The sequence below is a fragment of the Pygocentrus nattereri genome, chromosome 19 (genome assembly GCF_015220715.1).
Source record: "Pygocentrus nattereri isolate fPygNat1 chromosome 19, fPygNat1.pri, whole genome shotgun sequence".
In the NCBI taxonomy this organism is placed as follows: Eukaryota; Metazoa; Chordata; class Actinopteri; order Characiformes; family Serrasalmidae; genus Pygocentrus; species Pygocentrus nattereri.
This window is the reverse complement of record NC_051229.1, coordinates 17,991,605-18,005,121: the sequence shown is the minus strand read 5'-3', so window position 1 is coordinate 18,005,121 and position 13,517 is coordinate 17,991,605. Positions and strand designations below refer to the sequence as shown.

The 13,517-nt window shown below is 38.7% G+C and overlaps 2 protein-coding genes across 3 annotated transcripts in view; one reads left to right on the top strand and one right to left on the bottom strand.

Moving 5' to 3' along the window:
• Window positions 1–390: 390 nt before the first annotated feature.
• Window positions 391–8,520, bottom strand: yju2 (YJU2 splicing factor homolog). The gene is made up of 8 exons (XM_017697199.2): window positions 8,374–8,520; window positions 7,328–7,428; window positions 6,434–6,578; window positions 6,006–6,140; window positions 5,615–5,796; window positions 3,696–3,846; window positions 2,232–2,388; window positions 391–1,670 (listed from the first exon to the last, which is right to left on the bottom strand). The coding sequence occupies exons 1-8, from the start codon at window positions 8,395–8,397 to the stop codon at window positions 1,534–1,536; spliced, it is 1,032 nt and encodes a 343-aa protein (XP_017552688.1). The 5' UTR covers window positions 8,398–8,520; the 3' UTR covers window positions 391–1,533.
• Window positions 8,521–11,857: 3,337 nt separating this feature from the next.
• Window positions 11,858–13,517, top strand: part of scn12aa (sodium channel, voltage gated, type XII, alpha a) — an 80,597-nt gene continuing 78,937 nt past the window's right edge. For both annotated transcript variants that reach the window (XM_017697198.2, XM_017697197.2), the window contains exon 1: window positions 11,858–12,271. The gene's annotated coding sequence lies outside the window, so the exon portion shown is untranslated. The remainder of the gene's footprint in view (window positions 12,272–13,517) is intronic.

Genomic DNA, 13,517 nt, shown 5'->3' with positions numbered 1-13,517 from the left:
TATGGTAAAATAATAGTTTACTTGAGTTTACTACTTACAACAACCGATGCATGGACCTCTGGTATAATGAGTTTTAATGGAGAAATATGCTAGGCCAAAATGTTTTCATATCGACCATATAGCAATGTCTCATACAAGAAGCATGTATTCATAACCACTTTGTGTAATAACCTTGTCTGTTCCGGTTCCCATCAGCACTACTGTGAAGAATTCTGACTCAGAAAATAACTTGGGAATAGAGATTTGAACATCAAATAACTCTTAATACTTCTGTTTACATATTACTGAGTAAATTATGCACACATTTTGAAAAATTGGTCGAGTTCCCATTTAAGCCTCTGTAGATTGTTTATAGGGTGCTTTCAGAATAAAGTTTAACCAGTGTTGTTATTAATATTAGCAAAATATTTAATTTGGCATGTAAAAAATGATTAACATGAATTAAATGTTAGCAGAAGTTTCTAATTAGTACATTATTTACACGTGACAATGACACTAATATGCAAATGCTTACATACTGCACATGAACAGCACATTTTACTTTTCACAGGTAAAAACCCAATTCTTACTGATTAAAAACTGATACCTTACATACTAAAACGTAACTCCTACTAGTAAAAGTTGTAGTAACATTTTTCTCTCAGATATCATGTATGTACTATTTGTCTTAATATCTGTACTGAAATTAAATTTCATGGGTCACAAAATTTGAAAGTGACAAGTCATTTACAAAATATTTAAATATGACCAAATGATGCCATACACTTACGGCCTGTTTCCTAAACTCATATTCATCTTACTCTCAGACTTAGGGGGTTTCAAAGTTGAGGGAATGTAATTACTATCATTAGTACAGGACTAGTCTTGATCTCCGACATACCAGCCTATAATAAAGCCTAGTATAAACTTAGTAAAGTGCATGTTCCATCTGCTGTGCTTCCCTGTGGTTGACACCACCAACACTGTGATAGATAACATCAAACTAAGTCAGGGTAGATTACAGACTTATACACTACAATGAAAGGCTTATCAGTCTAGCTTAGAGAAACAGTACCAATAAAAATGACAAACTAAACAAAATATGTATGTCAGCTGTATGATACATAAAAAGTATACTGAGACGATATTAACCTTTGTGGTGTGACAGTTTAGAAAATGATGCAAAAGAAGTTCAATTAGATTTGAGCAATGGTCAAGCATGACATGGTGGTTTATGGAGGTGAAAAGTACACAAACGCTTTTTGTTACCAAAACTTGACTCACATGACTCACACTTCTCAGGAAATGTATCTTTACTTCAATTATAATAAATCAATCAGTTTCAATTTATATAATAACTCATCTAGAGTGAGTATTTAGTCCAATAAATAGACATCATTTAGTTGAAATGTCCAACAGCTAAAGCCGGTAGGCCATTTAAAAACATGTCCCCAAGTTTTAACTTCCGTTTAACTTCAGAATGTTCTTGCGTTCCCTGAATCTTGGGTGCCGAGTATTTAACATCAAACATCCATCAGCACTAAGAGCAGCAGCTTAGTCGGAGTTGCTGTCATCACTGTCTGAGTATGCCCCCAGCAGGCTGAGAGAGGAACTGTTCTGAGCTGGTGCTGTTTGGCTGCTGCTGGCAGTGGTAGGAGCACATATCTTGGCAGGTTTAGAAGCAGTGGCATCTGACAAAAGAGAGAAACACAGTTCAACAAATGCATCACACTACGAGGATGTTGCATAAAGCAGGATTTCTCAGTTAGCTGGATAATTTAAGCCAAAGGTTTTTTCCAATAAGAACATCCATTAGCTTTCATCATATTGCTCAAACCAGACTTCAGACTTAGGATTAGTTTTTTTCTGTATAATTTAGTTGTTAAGATGTAAACTAATTCATCAAAGTGGTTTGCAGTTAAATTCTCCTTTCTACAGAAATTGAGATGGTCAGAATTAGTGGTGGAGATGGAACCATATGTCTAAAGCATTTAATGTCCTGCCTCAGAGAAAACACAAAGGATCAAACAGAATCAAAATGTTTGCCTACAACTGTATAAACATGTAAACTGTATAAACATGTAATTTGATCAGAACTGTTCAAACTTTTGCATATGACTGTATGTATATGATTTCTGTCCCAAGTTTCAGACAGTGGTACAAACTAGGTTTGTTTATACTACTTCTATGGCTTCTATTGCACTTTCAACAGTGCAACAGTTCTGAGACAGTATAGGTTCAAGCATCTATACCTGTCAGGCTTCCAGCTCCAGGCTGCTGTGCTGTATTTGTAGCTGCAGGTTTCTTTCTCACTACCAATGAGCCCAGTGTACTTTTGCCTCCCATCCCCCCAACACTCCTCTCCCAGCTCTCCACTTTCTGACGCTTTACTCCAGTGGATGAGGGGACCTGTGAAAGACGAGAGTAGTATATCAAGCCATAAGTCATAATGACAAATACTCAAAATACATGCAAAAAGTGTTTTTTCTGTGTTACTATTTCAACTAATGCTACCAAGACAATACATAGCGGATAACATAGGCAATCCAGTGTGGAATAACCCACCAGTCGTTTTGATTCACCATCTGTACCCCTCATCTGGCTGCAGAACACTATGCTGTGCAAATGTTTACAGTTATAGATGTGTCCATGTGTACGTGATATGTATGAATAAAGGAGCTGAGGAATAAATGTTGATGTAAGACCCAAGTGAATTTCTTTTCTACAGAAAGCTACTGTCTACCTAAAGACAAATTCCTCCTTCAGTGTTCCCCAAAGACTTTAATATATCTTGCAGGCAACAGGGGTGGAGGGGAGACATCAGACTCTAAAGCAAAAATAATTAAACAAGACTACGTAGATACTGTATGTCGGTTACATACAAATATATACAGTATAACAGTAGACTTATTATTTCCAGGCATAATTTATGTCTTCGTTCAGTGATGTATTTTCCCCCCGTGAAACTATATACTAAATATGTAAATATGTATGAAAACAGATGTTCTGAACTGCTGCCTGCCTGTTTTTACCTGCTGTTTTTGTTAGTATTCTAAAAGCTGACTATTTAGATATGTTTCTGAGCCTTCTTGCTCTGAAACACTGCAGCCTACTAGCTGTTGTTTATGCTCTGGAGGGAGAAAAACAGTTAACTGATGTGGTTATGACTGACAGTTTATGACTGTGGGTTAAACTTGAATAACCTCTTTCACTCAAATATCAACCACTGAAATGACCAAAGTCAATTTCATCTGACTGTATTTCAGTGAGGTTTACACTAGCTTAATGGCTGCAAAGTGCTTCTCTGTGAATTTGCACACATCAAGGTACTTGATCTACGAGTTTCTCCTCCTCGCACAGCTTCTTGTCGAAACTGCAACTAAGCATTCATTCAAACTAGGAGAAAGCAAATTTAGCCAGGATGACTTTGTTATTTCTTTTTTTGAAAGCAGAGTCATAAATATGCTAAACCATTTTTAAAAATGAAATATACTTAGTCTGGTGTTCATATACCCGGGCACAATACCAACATATAACCTATAAGCAGAAAACACTGCTTTATGTGCAAATCTACTTGGCCAATCGTGCAAGATTTAATATCTAATTCCTAACTACCTTAAATCTTTGATTGTGTAAAACTGACACTGGTCAATGAACAGCCAATAGAACTGAATAAGACAGCAAAGGGTTTCAGTGTTCCAGCAACAACTTTGTACCTTTGAATCTGTACTCATGTCTGTGGTCAGGATGTCTGTAGGTCTTTCAGCTGCATGCTTGTTCTGCTGCTCTTTTCTTTTCTCTTCCTCCTGATCAGAGTCTGAGTCTGAGTCCCTCAGCCTCTTCACCAAGGCCCTCTCCAGCATCTCTCTGGAGAGAAAGAGAGAATGCATGAATAACATGTTTAAGTTAGAGAATACCAATAGACTATCAATCACCCAATCACAATTTTTAACTATTTAAGTACGACCCCAATTCCAATGAAGTTGGGACGTTGTGTAAAACATAAAAACAGAATAAAATGATTTGCAAATCATTTTCAACCTATATTCAATTGAATAGACTACAAAGACAAGATATTTAATGTTCAAACAGATAAACTATTGTTTTTTGCAAATATTCACTCATTTTGAATTTGAGGCCTGCAGCACGTTCCAAAGTTGTTCAGATGGGGCAACAAAAGACTGGGAAAGTTGAGGAATGCTCAAAAAACACCTGTTTGGAACATTCCACAGGTGAAAAGATTAATTGGAAACAGGTGAGTGTCATGATTGGGCATAAAGGGAGCATCCCTGAAAGAAAACCACTGTCAGTCAACACAGTTCGTCGCTCCATCTGCAAGTGCAAGTTAAAACTCTGCCATGCAAAACGAAAGCCAAATATCAACAACACCCAGAAATGCCGCCAGCTTCTCTGAGCCTGAGCTCATCTGAGATGGACTGACACAAAGTGGAAAAGTGTCCTGTGGTCTGATGAGTCCATATTTCAAATTGTTTTTGGAAATCATGGACGTCGTGTCCTCCGGGCCAAAGAGAAAAGGACTGTCCGGATTGTTATCAGCGCAAAGTTCAAAAGCCAGCATCTCTGATGGTATGGGGGTGTGTTAGTGCCCATGGCATGGGTAACTTGCACATCTGTGAAGGCACCATTAATGCTGAAAGGTACATACAGGTTTTGGAGTGTATTGTAGTGTATTCAATTGAATATAGGTTGAAAAGGATTTGCAAATCATCGTATTCTGTTTTTATTTGTTTTACACAACGTCCCAACTTCATTGGAATTGGGGTTGTACCTTGGCACCACAATGAGTAATATTTTTGCCTGTAAAATTACTATATAATGTGTAAATAAAAACAAAAACATAAGTAATGCAAAAGGTAACAAGAATGTTTTCATTACATTACCTGTGTAAAATGATCAAATTGTAAGTTGCTCTGGATAAGAGCGTCAGCCAAATGCCATAAATGTAAATGTTACAGAGGTATGATTTAGAGCTGGGCGATATGGCAACATTTAATATTACAATACTCAAAGAAGATTTTATGATATGCCACTATATTTCTTGTTTCTGACACCTGATAAGTTGGAACAAATAAAATAGTGGCACATTTAAAAAAAAAATCTAAAATTAAACAATGATACACAATAATTTGCATTCAATATTTGACACACTGAACTGCACAAAATCCAAATAAATAGCATTAAATATGGTCTCTCTGCAATGTAACGTAGTTAAGAAGTGCTGATCAAATGCTGACAATATCCAAAATATACTCAGAAAATATCAGAAATACCTACCACCTTGTTTTTTTTAAAGAAGTTATGAAATCTTGACTAGTAGAACACAGGATTGGTTAATTACTTTCTTGTATTCCAGTCATTGTATGGACATGTTCAATTTTATCAGCATAAACTTAATTTCATTTAAAGAAGGGCTGACTAGCTGAAGCAGTTATTTGCTGGTGATAGTAAATAGTTTTTTGTATTTATGCTAAATGTTAGTGTTTTTGTGAATAAATAAATACCATTTTCTCACATCCCTTATGCACAGTACTGTACATTTTTTCTGTTAAATGATAAAATTTAACAAATGAAAAAAAAAAAAAAAGAAAACAGAAAAACATTGCGTCATGCATACTTGGTCTCTCTCTCATCCTCCTCCTGCTCTTTCTGCCTCTGTCTCTTCTCCAGCTCCTTGTACTGCTCCAGCATAGATTCAAAGTCTACCGCTGCCTGCCGCTGGTTCAGCTCCTTCAGCTCCTGCAGGTTCTCCAGAACCTCCATCTCCATCTTCGAATCTCGTGTGCGGTTCTCCAGCACCTTGGGGAACACCAGAGCATTTTGATAACTGCACTGAATTCTGATATAGTTCAGGAAGATGGCATAGTATTTAATCCTAAAAGTTTGTGACTTGATATATTACATTATGCATACAGTACTACAAATGTTCCAAAGTTTCTTAAGATTTGCAGCTTTCTGTGAATTTACAGGATTAGTCTGTCACAAATAAAAGTAATGAAGCACATTACCTTCATGGGATTATTTAGCTCCTCTTCCTCTCGTTCCCTTTGGATTTTCTTTTCCTCTTCCTCAATAAGTTTCTCAGCCTGGAAGTTTCTTGTCGCACCATGCTCCATGGCATAGTCTGTGTTCTCTGGGTCAGTCTATATAGAAGAGAAACACAAGACAAATGATTACAATGAACACCATAAAATTAGTCAGCAAAGTTGCCCCTATCACTAAAGAATCATTATTAGTTGTTTTCATCATGAAGTTATAATATCAGCGGCAAGAACAGCATCTAAGACACAGTGTGTGCTGAGTGCTAAATCAAAGAACCAATGATGACTTTTTTCCTAGTCTTGAGCCATCAGGTCTTAGTTATATGGTAATACCCAACATTTATGATGTTCAGGAGTAGGAATTGTCATGAGAATTAAAAATGTCCTTATCTTACCTTAAATGTGATTTCTGCCAGACATCTTGTGCATTTAATATAGAAGCGGAAGATGGGCAGCCCCAAATACTGCTCATTCTGTACCGTCTCTTTCCTTGCATTGAACTTCTTCCCTTTGTATATGTACTCTCCACATGTTTTACACCTAAACAAGAGCAATTTGAGATCACTGGTACTTACACATGCCAAACACATGTCCACAGTTAATTTGTGACATTGCACTTTTTAAAAATACTAATATCAACACAAATACCTTACATTCCATAAAGATTCTTGGAAAATACTCAGATCATTACTTTCTTTTAAATTACAAAGTGAAAGTGTGTGGGGTTTGAAGGAGAAGTCAGTGAGAGGTGCAGCGAATTGGCTAAATGTCCTGACTGCAACAGGTTTCAGACTAATACACTTCATAGAGTCAATCAGCAGTCTACATTTCGTAACTTTTTGGCTTTCTGGTGCTGATAAAGTTGATTACTACAGCAGAGAAATTTGTTTATTTAAAGCTGCACTTTGTAGATTTCAGGCATTCGGAGACCTCTCTAGAAGAAATGTGTAATTGCATACAACCTGCAGAAGAATATTTTGTAACGTGGGTTGTGGCTCAGAACCCCAAGAACCTAAATCTGATGATTGCAAGCATCTTGAAAGAGTTCAAACTTGGTGAAGGGTGTGTCTTCTAAGGATGCAGGATGACCCACAGCATATACACACACACACACACACACACACACACAGTATGTTTGCGTGTTTTTGTCTCCTGAAGAAATCCTACACAGTGCAGCTTTAATGGAATTGAATTTTTGAGTACTCAATAGTACTGAAGTCTACTAAGCATGAACTTTCATATACAGCAAGTAAAAAAAGGCAGCTAGCAGCTCCTTCAAAGTCTCTTACCTCATATTGAAGGGAGCCATCAATCTGACTACATACTGTCGGTCTTTGGGCAGTTTGAGTTTGGGGATTTTAGATGGATCAAAATCTGGGGGGTAGTATTTCTACAAAAACATGAAGATACAACAGAGAGTTTAAGTGTGAAGAAATGGGTCATTATGACAATGTACTTCACAAATATGTCAATACATTTCAAATACAGTAGGTAGCATTCTGTTGTCAGTACAATATCTATGTTACAGAGTGTTGACCAATACAGAAGGCACCTACTTTATTCAAATTGTACAGTTAGATGTTAAACAAAGAAATCAAAATGCAAAATATTCTACTTCCATCAGTAAACATCACCACCACAGTAGTACCATATAAAAACTAATATAAAATATAATAATATAAAAGTTAGCCATAGCTATGTTTTATTCGATATAATATGAAAAGCAACATATATATTAAAACTGCTTCTACTACCACTCTACTAACATCCACAGTACTACTCTACAAAGCTGTAAGATGACTAGTGTTATGCTTTATCCTATATAACATTTGTTGTTCTGCTTCACAGTAATCTGTAATACTTGCGTAGTATCCTGCAGGGAGCTAACCTACAGTGGTTGCACCAATTTAAAATACTATCCTTATTTCTTATAGAGCATTAATTTTATTTCATCATTACTGAAGCAGGGAATTCTAGTGGAAACACTTTGTATTGTTTTACCACAGAGCAGCAGCTAAAGTGTGCGGTTAAAAGCAAACAAAAGGATTCAGAAAATTTTATTTAGCTAGCATCGGGGTCCTGTCAGGAATTGGTGACATTATACTCCGCTTTATTTTCCCCCTTTAGACAGTTTAAACACAAACAGTGAAGGGTCTGAAGGCTAACCAAGTAACGAACATACTCGCTCGTCGGTTAACTACGGGCGTGCACTGAGCTGCTAACGCAAACAGCTAACTGAGATTAGAGTATCAAATTACCGAAGCCTTCTTATCGGTTTCTCAGCCAAACCGACTGAGTTCATCAGAGCAGTAAAACGAGCATTACGAGCACTCACATTCAGCACTTTTCTCTCCGACATGGCTGCTTCTGATTAATAAAAATCACTCAGTCCCACAGCTGCGAAAACAACCCGTCTTCCTCGGTCTTCCTCGCTCCCACGCGTCCTTTGCAGACCAGTCGGACTGGGTCTTTACTGCCAGCTGTAGGCTGCACGAAGGAATAGCAGCAACATTGAGTGCTGTTAGGTCCATAAAGAGCCGAAAGAGGGCGAGATTGCATCACATCTTACTGCACGTTTTCCACGTAAGCGTCCACTCAAGTTGCTACGGAGGATTACAGAGGACGGTGAATAGCGATAAAGAGTACCGGACTAGAGAAAGAGTAAAATACGTCTCTGATATACAGGGTCAGTTTAGAGTTCACTGAATTAGATATGAACGTGCACTAGTCTTTCCAGAGAAAAGACTTCACGAAATAAAAGCGGTATAGTTTCTTCTTCCGTTTAACAGAATGCGCACAAATCGGTTAAATTCATGGAAGACGATATGTAGTTGCAAGGGTACATGTTACAGGGTTGGCTATATGGTTGGGATAGTGTAGTGGGTAACACCTCTGCCTTCTACACTGTAGACTGAGGTTCAATCCCCCACCTGGGTAAACACCCTACACCACACCAATAAGAGTCCTTGGGCAAGACTCCTAACACAACTTTGGCCTACCTGTATAAACTGATCAAATTGTAAGTTGCTCTGGATAAGAGCGTCAGCCCAATGCCATAAATGTAAATATGGGACTCTTCTACCTTAGCAGTAATTCTTACTAGCTGTACAATATTTATGAGGAAAATCCATACGGAGCCCCGCTCGTGACATCCTGTATGAATAAAAATATTGCATGGCCACGCCTTATTAACGTGTGGGACTGAGATCCTAAAGTGTGGTCATGACTCAGTGAGGCGTGGGAATGAGATTATTAAGTTGTGGCCACGACATAGTAAAGCATGGGAACGAGATCCTAATGCATGGCCACAATTTAGTAAGCCATGTTCTTGTACCCACACCTTACTAAGTCTTGGCAATGGCTTAATCATCTCAGTCCCACGCCTTACTAAGTCGTGGCCACATATTATTTTTATTTATAATGGATGTCATCATCAGGGCTCCGTAGATCCCAGAGTGGTCCGATAAAATATTTCTTTTGGAGTTTTACTGCAGGGGAACGGGATCCTATTTGTGGCTTATTAAGCTGTGGTCAAGGCTTAATTATCTCATTCCTATGCCTTACTAAGTCATGGCCACGCATTAGGATCTCGTTCCCACAACTTATTAAATCACACATTATTATTATTTATATGGGATGTCAGTAGCATGGCTCTATAGAAATGTGATATTAGTTGATATTATTGGTTAATTTACACAGTTTTCCACCTTTACTCCAAAACTACATGTTTGGTGTCCAAAACTTGTTTCTTTTGTTTTACACTGGAGCTACAAAGCTAAAGTTACGAAAAAGCAATGGGAGTCAATGTCACCCATGATCATTTTGACATAGATTTGAATTCAATTAGCCTCACATCTTCAGCATAAAACTAAAGAACAACCTACAGTTATGTTATAAGGAGTGTTTTAACTTGCACTGCTTGTTGAATGAGGCATAATACAGACCAGCCAGCCATTTAAACATCTGCTTTTGGTACATAAACCACATAAGGGGGTAAAAATATAAGAATACTGTACGATTTGGGCCCTTAGTGTATGTTATTGATAATGCCTAAAGCTGACATTGCTGGCTATATCTGATGACCTAAACAGCTATGACCAGCAGGGCTTGTTTCAGCCATAAACAACTGCAGTATCATCCAGTCAGACGCAAAGTGAACATAGCTAGCTACTGTTTTGCTAATGTTAACCTGGCACGTTAATGTTGCGTAGTTTTGTTTAATATTAGTTGCATTAAGTACTTCTTGGCAGGTTTTTAAAAAGATTTTAAGTAACTAATAGTTTTTCAATCATTTAGCACATAATTTAGGTCAACTCAGTGGTTTGACTTCGTGTAACCCTAACAAAAAAAAAACAAGCACACACTTCAATATATATAAACTGTTATTCATGCTCAGAACTCACATTTGTCTAAGAAATGATTTATATTCATCACATATTCAGTTCATGACATTCATTTTCAGCCGGTGTACACAGACACATGTTAACATTCATTCCTGTCTTCCTGCTTATTCACATTATGGCTGCCTCCAAAAGCACATGCTGCCACACTAAATGCTAATGGTAAAATCAACCGACAGCCGTGCAGTCAGCAATGCAGCGCGTGTGCTGTGGAACTATATTGTTTTGGATGCAGCTACAATCACGTTCAGCAACTTATCAGTAACATTTCCTGTCATTGGTTCACAAAATCAACAACTTACAGCACCACTAACCGCAAACTGCTATACTGCAAATCTGTTGTCGGAACAAAACCTCATATCTCCATTTTTGTCGATTTTCATTTTTTGACATACATTGACAGTATAAACGCACGCTGTCCTTTATACTGTGCGTAAATTTCATGAAGGGCGGACCAAAACAAACGGCCAAAAATGACTTGGAAAAAGCTCTGGTTCCATTGACTTACACTGAAAGTAATGTGCGTTTTTCCCTTCTCCTGTAAAGTTACCATTTCGGAGATACGAGGTTTTCTTCCGACAGCAGCGATATGCTAAATGAACGGACTTCTACTGGCGGAGTTCTGACATCCTGTTTAATTCATCATTACACCAGGGACCTGAACGAACACAACAAAAAGGTTGACTTTAGGGACACTGTTCAGTAAAATGACACAATTTCGCCCTCTGTCACAAACGGAGGTGATCACCTAAGACACGCTAGACAGTCCAAAAGTTGCTTCTTTTGTTTTTCACTGGAGCCACAATACCAAAGTAACTAAAAAGCAGTGGAAGTTGCCCAAAATCAGTTTGACCGTTAGACCACTCGATTATAGCCTCATAGCTTTAGAGCAACCATTGGCGACGTTCGTATCAGTTTGCACGGTTTGTTGAATGAGGCGCAATACAGGGCGGCCAATCAGAACAGACGTCAATGGCCATTTATTAAAGGCACAGCTTGTTTAAGAAGTGGGTACAACTGATTTGAGAAAAACTAAAAAAACATCGCACAATAAATTCAATAAATACTAAATTGTATGTCAAAAGTAGTTCACCACCAACAGAAGTCCCGTCACAACTGTGGTCTGTTCAGCCGTGGTCGGTTTTGGACGCAGCCTTAAGACTCGGTCAACTTTACCTGAAGTCACCCCAGCCCACCTGCTCAAACGTAATGACCCCCTCACTCCGCATTTATTTATTTAATTATTCGTTCGTGATTAAGAGTGATGAATAATCACAATAATTAAAACAGCGGCGCGTTTCTCGCTGCCTAATCCCCCTCAGCTGCTCAGCCGCTCGCGGGAGGGGACGCGCGCGCGGGTTTTTTTTTTGGCGGGGGGAAAAAAAGCTGAAATAATGTCTCCGCTGCGGGGAAGCAGGCGCTTGGACGCGGTCGTCGTGGTCGTGTTAGTGAAAAGCTGAAAGAAGGACGCCGAGCTCAGACAGAAAGTGCGCGGGAGGGAATGCGCGCAGGGAGCGTCGCCCGGACTTCTGCTTTCCCGCCTCTTCACTGTGGGACGGTTTCCCGCCGTTCACAGGACTGAGGAGCGCGAGGCAAATCGACCGTTAGACAAAAAGAAAAAGATCACATCTCCGCAGCTTCGCTTCACACGGAGGGCACTCGTAGCCGGCGTCAAACACCCTGAGTTGATTATTTTGTCCGCTATGGAGCTATTTTGGATGCTGGAGTTGCCTCGAGTTGCTTCTGCGAACTGAAGACACCAAGACAAAAAAGAAAGAGAGAAACTGAGAGGAGCAGCCGTGGACGCCATGCTGTGATTAGCCGAGTTCAGGCGTGAGTAAAAATCAAGCTTTATTTCACTTCTCTCTTCTTTTAAGACGAGATACTCAGCCGGCATTCCTCATACAAGGCTTGCTTGTTGTAAATATGTTCTAAAACTGTTTTGTCTTTGAGAGGACAAAGTTTCAGTTTACATTCAGTTAAGTTTTTATTCGGATAAATTCAGCTACGCCTGCGCCGATGTGGCTGTATAGTTTGGTAGGTTAGTTGTAAACGATTTAGAAGAGCGCGGGCAGACCCGCGGATTAACGTACATTTAAATGTGGATAAAAAGATTTACAATGAGTCTGACGGGTATTGCCAATGTAATGTGGTCAATGTGTCAGAAATGAAGGGAATTATGTTGGAAATGAAAGTAACTCCGAAAAAATGCATATGGAAAGCTGTGAAATGAGGCTAGGCTAACAGGTTGTAGCTAAAATTGTAAGAAGTTATTCAACAGAAAAATGAAGAAGCACCTGCCTGTCTAGTACAGGGGTGTCCAAACCTTTTGTCTTGATGGACCATAGTGCAATGTTTTATGGTGGGTCAAGAAGGAAAAAGACAAAACAACATATAAATATACAAGGTAGGTAGGTTTGTAGGTTTGAAATTGTTTAAAAAAATATTTCATAATATTACACTTCATATTGTAACTAAAATCCGTCCAAATACAATTTTATAATGCAGTAAGTTTTATATAGTATGTAAATGTGTTTGTTCTCTCAAGGGGTGGAGGGGTTAGGGCAAATTTCTGGGGCGCTAATTCAAACATCTTTACTGGAGACCTTTGGCCCTCAGGCCACAATTTGGACCGCCCCGGTCTAGTAGAACAAGCGCCATGTCCACCCACAGCTTTTGGCCAGAGCCAGCTTAAGCAGTATAGATGACCTCTCAATACGGCTGCCTATTACATCACCCCTGCATATGTTGTGTGGGTGGGTTCAGCTCTAGAAGATGTTTGAGTGGTCATGTCTGTCAGACGTTTCCAGCATTTTCTTGTCAATAATGTGGTTTAGATTTTGTCAGTAATGAACAGACTTGCTTCAAGATCTGTGTCAGCCTCACCAGGTAATCCCATTCACTCAATAATGAAGTGGTTTATTTTTACTGTTGTCAGCTCTGGAATGAATGGTCATTTTATGTGGGCTGAACTCCTTTCACTCCTTGTATGAAATGGAAACCTTAAAGGGATAGTTTGGGGAAAAAAAATCTAATTTGCACAATTTCCTCCCTAAATTAAACATAGTCAATCAGCCAA

What these genes read in the sequence shown, in the direction of transcription:
- yju2 (XM_017697199.2), bottom strand. Translation starts at nt 8,397, where the DNA reads ATGTCGGAGAGAAAAGTGCTGAAT. An exon ending in ATGGCTCCCTTCAATATGAG is followed by an intron (nt 6,579 to 7,327) that starts GTAAGAGACTTT and finishes GCTCTTGTTTAG; the next exon opens with GTGTAAAACATGTGGAGAGT. An exon ending in AGCTAAATAATCCCATGAAG is followed by an intron (nt 5,797 to 6,005) that starts GTAATGTGCTTC and finishes GTGTTCCCCAAG; the next exon opens with GTGCTGGAGAACCGCACACG.